This window comes from Myotis davidii, unplaced genomic scaffold, assembly GCF_000327345.1.
Source record: "Myotis davidii unplaced genomic scaffold, ASM32734v1 scaffold390, whole genome shotgun sequence".
In the NCBI taxonomy this organism is placed as follows: Eukaryota; Metazoa; Chordata; class Mammalia; order Chiroptera; family Vespertilionidae; genus Myotis; species Myotis davidii.
In genome coordinates, this window is record NW_006282748.1 from 716,600 (window position 1) to 722,201 (window position 5,602).

The window sequence follows — 5,602 nt, forward strand, 5'->3', positions numbered from 1 at the left end:
CATTCTCAAACATTTGGGATGGTGAGAAATCCAGATAGAACCTGCACTACCAGAACATGCTTGTTTCATCTTGGAGTATAAAGCCCACATGCAGAATTAATAAAAATAATTGCATTTAATGTATTGTCCACTATAAGAAATGGAAATGTAAGAGAGTTGGGGCAAAGCAATATACACGAGAAAAAAAGAAATAACATCATTTTCTCATGTGACTCAAGGCAATTTTAATTGAATAGGCCATTCATTAAGCAGTATGTAACAAATAACCACTGCTGGTATCAGATAAACCAAGACGTGGTCCACAATGCTCTCAGAAGCACAATGATGTAACTAGTTCAAAATAATCAGATTTTGATGTAATGATATTTTGTACATCAGATTTAAAGGAGTTGGATTTGATGTATCACTCTTATGTTCCACTAATATACCTTTATTCTTCTTGGAACCAACAGGAAATGATGCAGTTGTAAGTTGCTCGGTGGTAACTGTGATGGTATTTTCTATCCCAGGGATAGTTGAATCCAATGAACCAGAATCAGTCTGTACCTTATCACGTTTACGTTGCTGTCGTTTTTCTCTGTGACTAATTTTAGTTTCCCAGGCTCCTGACATAGCCCCAGAAAAAAAAAAGTTATTCAGTAAGGGGAAAACAAAAAGTTGTAGTGTTGTGTTTTTTTTGAGGGGGAGGGGGGAAGACAGGGGAATGGAGCAGTGCACACAAAACAGCATGATAAATTTATATATTAAATATGCTATTTAATAGGAGTGCTGATTATATCAATTTATCCTAAGATTTATTCTAATCTCAATATATTGTTTTAGGCAGCTAACTGCCATTATTTATTCTCATAATTTTTATCAAATCTATCTCCTATGGCTTAGAAAAAAATGACACAGAAGTCATCTTGTATATTTTTCTTTTGCTCAATAAAACTGATAGGAGAGTGTTATACATAACTACTAATAAATGAGTTTATTAGGCAATAACAATAAATGCTCACTCAAAAAATTTGTGCACAGCCTTCTAGGGATAGCATATTTAAGAACAATAAGGGAAAACCTAAACTACATTTCTAGAAAACAAAGACAAAACAAATGGCTTTTTAAGCTCAAGATATTGAGTTAGACCTTAAGTTTCAAGGCAGTTCCTTTTAGGAAAAGCACTATTAGATCCTTAAATAATTTAGCTAAAAAAGTGTTTCCTAACAATGTCATAGATCTGTACATTAAGATCTATAGTTATTAAAAAGAAGAGCTAGATACAAGATTAAGCAAAACAAATGCACCTTTGATACAATGCACCTTGGTAAAAAAAAAAAAAAAGATTAAATTTTTTTCTATAGTCCTTTCACTTGCTCAGGTACCTTCATCAACTTCCTTCCCATCATGGCGTGAACTGTTTTGCACTGCTTTAGCATCTGACTTTGATTTCTTCTTATTTTTCTTTGACTGAAAGTAAAATAAAATGTTACTTAATATTTCATGTTTTTGGAAAGGTAGGAGTCAGTAAAATACATAATAAATGTATGATACTGACAACCAAAAAATTAATGTTTGATTAAAAAAATTAACATACTAAAATGGCAATAATACAAGGTTACCATTTATTGAGTAGTTACTAAATGCTAAGTACTTTACACTATTTATTCCTTAAAAATACTCAGTGGAGAAGGTATTATTCCTATGTTAGAGATGAGAAAATGAAGACTTAGAGATGTTAAATATTAAAGAGGCTGTTCTGGGTCACACAGTTAGTAAATGGTAGTCAAATTTGGAAATAGGTCTATCTGGCTCCAAAGTCTGTGCCCTTAGACATCATGCTATCTTAATTTAAATAATAAATAAAGTGCTATAATTTGGCGTTTTTAGAGCACTAAAATAAAAACCTATTGCTAGTGTTTTCAGAAGAAAAATGATGTACTGATTAATGGGTTGGATTTCATAAAGATTATTGGCATACCTTATGTATAATAAATTCAGTCAACTGTATAAAGTAGGTAATATTTTGTCAGTTTAAAAGCTATGTGTAAATACCTAGAATTAGTATATACAGGGTGGGACAAAAGTAGGTTTACAGTTGTTCATATGGAAAATAACACAATAATAAAGAATACAAGAAATAAATTGTGTTTTGTGTACTCACAACTGTAAACCTACTTTGCTCCAACCTGTAGTAGATGCTTAATAATTCATTTAAGAAAAAACACACAAGATGTTGACATTTTGGAATGGCCTGCCAACTCCCTTCTATTATTTTCTCATTTCAAAAGCTTGCTAATAAACTTCTAAAGCCATGATTTCTATATTTACATTGTTTCCAGAAAATTAATAGCTGTGACTTTATTTATACGTTGTATTCACTCATTTAACTATTTATTGAGATTATCTATGTGCGTATTGTTGCACACTATCTTAAAGTTAAGTTTACAACTAAAAAGAGATTGTATTTTCATGTCTTTTTTATGGGTAAGCAGTAAACAGACTGAATAAGCAATAATGACAGCTAACTGCTTTTTCTATCAATAAACTACTTGCAAATATTCTCAAGTGACATGACCTCTTAAAGGTGATTAAAATTATATTTGATAATGGGAGCATATGAAAATTATTAAATTTTGTTTACATTCCCCATAGTTCATTTGCATTTGTTTGTTTCACTGTATGTTATTATCATTAACATGCATCATGTATAATGTCCTGTTTTATCACATCTACCAAACCAGGTTCATATCCACTTTTTAAAAATTACGGTATCATCCACATACCATAATATAATTCAGTGGTGTTAGTATATTTGAAGTTGCATAACTACCATCATTATCTAATCCAGAATATTTTCATCATCCCAAAAAAGAAATGTGACACCCATTAGCAGTCCCTCCCTGCTACCTTTTTCCCACTGGCACCCACCATGAATCTTCTGTTAGTCTCTGATAGCCACTATTAAATAAAGATAGCCCATTGAGCATCTGTCAATACAGTCTAGAGTAGTGGTTCCCAATGTGGGGCACACGCCCCAAAAGGGGGCAATTTGAGAATGAGTTATTGACAGTGAATTTTTTGCATTTCTTATAGTTCTAGGGGCCTCATATACAGTATATATATAACCTATATAATAAAGAGCTAATATGCTAATTAGACTGAACAGGGGAACGAACTTCCGAAACAACCAGTGGGTGAGGGGTGGGGGGCGGGGGGGAGGCCACGAGGCAGCCAGAGCTGCAAGGGCCAAGCCCCTTGCACGAATTTCATGCATCAGGCCTCTAGTTGTGACTATATTTATGCATTTCAGTTTTCTATTATATTTTTGAAACTTTATTTGCTATCTTTTCATATCACTTCATGTTATTATTTTTTTTTAACAATTTCTTAGTGATTTCTTCCTCAGTACTTCAACTGTCCTTTCATTCTTTTATTTTCCTCTTTCGTGGATGCCATGTTCTTTGGAAGCTTGTTTAGACCAAGGTGATGGCCTTTTAGGCTTCCTCCCCATGAATAGGAGTTCAATTTTTGAATAATAAGAATTACATGTCATGGTGGGGTGGGCATCAGGATTTTAGAGATGCTTAGGTGGGGCATGGCCAAAAAAAGGTTGGGAACCACTGGTCTAGAGAATGGGTTGGCAAACTTTTTCTATAAAAACAGTAAATATTTTAGGCTTTGTAGACCATATGGTTATACACGTAGCAACCACACAACCCTGCCACTGTAGCATGAAAGTAGCCATATACAGTGTATAACTGAATGGGTATGACTATGTTCCAATAAAATATTATTAACAAAAATAGACACCTGGCTTGATTTGGAAGGTTGAAGTTTGTCAATCCCTGATCTGGAGCAGCAATGTCCAATAGAAATATAATGCACACATATAATTTAAAATTTTCTAACAGACACGTGTTAAAAAGTGAAGAGAAATTGATAACATTAATTTTAATAATACATTTATCCCAACATGTCCAAAGTACTATCATTTCAAAATGTAATCGTTAAAAAACAAAACTATTAAGAGTACGAGCAAGACTGCTTAAATAGCCACATGTGGCAGGTAGCTACCATACTGGACAATGCAAAACTACAGGAACTAACTAAAAGTGGTACTCCATTTTACTGATAAGAAAACTGAGGCCATAAAGACATATACATTGGCTAAGATCATAGGGTTTATTAAGTGGTAAAACCAGGACTAAAATCCAGTTCTGACTCCAGAGCCTGCTCTCACAAATACTCTTCTATTCTCTTTCTACATTTAACTCCAAATACAAATTTAATCATGCATTAAGTATGTGATTTGGGGCTAACTCACTCTAAACCCTTTTCCCCAACTGTTCTTTGGGACAAAAATTCCTACTAACCTCACATAATAAGCTTCTTTTAAGGATTAAATAGATGTGAAAGCAGATTAACTACAGAGCAGTATACATAAGATTTTTAAAAGAGGGAAACTATATAAAAAGGATAGAAATTACATTCACACTGACATATATACTGTGATTTGTCACTAAAATCTGCAGAAAAACAAAAAATTATCTTTGTTTAGGCTTCAGTCTTGTTTGATTTTACTATTATCTTTAAAAGTAGTTAGCTAAACAAAATATTCAGAAGAGACTTAATAACATATTAGTAAAAGCTTTAAATAAAAATGCATACATACTACTAATTTGCTCCAGCCATCCAACTGAAGTGAATTTCTTACTTCTGAGCAGCTCTACTACAACTAATACTTTTGAAAGAAAACCGGGAACACACACACTCTTCTGGCTTCCTTGTTACCATAGTTCAGCCCCCAGCCCTCAACTCCAATTTGTTGTCAGACTCCACCAAGAATCCGGGTGGATTACTAAACTAGTCTCTCCTGAATGGTCTTCAGGCAATCAAGATTTATTAAATACCTACTACGTGCCAGATACTGTTTTAGGAACTCAGTATTATAGAGAACTGAACAAAAGTCTCTACTTATGGGAACTGTGTTATCATCGAAAAGGATAAACAGACATGTAAATGAGAAATTAGGAGAAATTCTTATCCTCAAGGTCTTCCTTCCCAATGCTCATCTCCCAATATATCTATACCAGTCCAATTAGCTAACATTCCCTACCAGCTAAGAAGTCATTAATAATATCCTATATGACATTTAAGTTCTTCCACAAATTAATCTCAACCTATAGTCTTTTATTCACACACTAGAGGCCCAGTGCACGAATCCTCGGCCTGGCCAGCACCCTCTTGCAATCCGGGACCCCCCCAGGGATGTCAGAGAGCCGTTTTGGCATGATCCCCGCAGGCCAGGCCCAGGGACATGCACCGGGCCTAGTATGCATATAAGATCTTTGGTTACTCTCTTCCCACCCTACCCCCTTCCCCCTTCTTTCTGAGATTCATCAGTCTGTTCCATGTATCCATGCCTGTGTGTCGAGAGTCTGCCCCCTGGTGGTCATTGTGTGTCATAGCTACCAGCCAGTTGGCTGGTCAGCAGGTAGCTTAGGCTTTTATATATACTAGAGGCCTGGCATTGTATAGATGTACCTATTGAAGGACATTTTGGTTACCTCTAGTTTTTATTGATTATGAATAAAGCTACTATAAACATTTGTGTGAATGT

At 34.6% G+C, this 5,602-nt stretch overlaps 1 protein-coding gene across 4 annotated transcripts in view; it reads right to left on the reverse strand.

Moving 5' to 3' along the window:
* The window catches only part of MTDH (metadherin), a 44,604-nt gene that overhangs the window by 29,788 nt on the left and 9,214 nt on the right, over positions 1 to 5,602 (reverse strand). For 3 of the 4 annotated variants that reach the window (XM_015561014.1, XM_015561010.1, XM_015561005.1), the window contains exons 2-3: positions 1,365 to 1,449; positions 429 to 605 (exon numbers count right to left, since the gene is read on the reverse strand). In XM_015561014.1, coding sequence (XP_015416500.1) covers positions 429 to 605; positions 1,365 to 1,449 — 262 coding nt within the window. Of the gene's footprint in view, positions 1 to 428; positions 606 to 1,364; positions 1,450 to 3,792; positions 3,844 to 5,602 lie in introns of all 4 variants that reach the window. The other variant, XM_015561020.1, reaches the window with a different exon arrangement.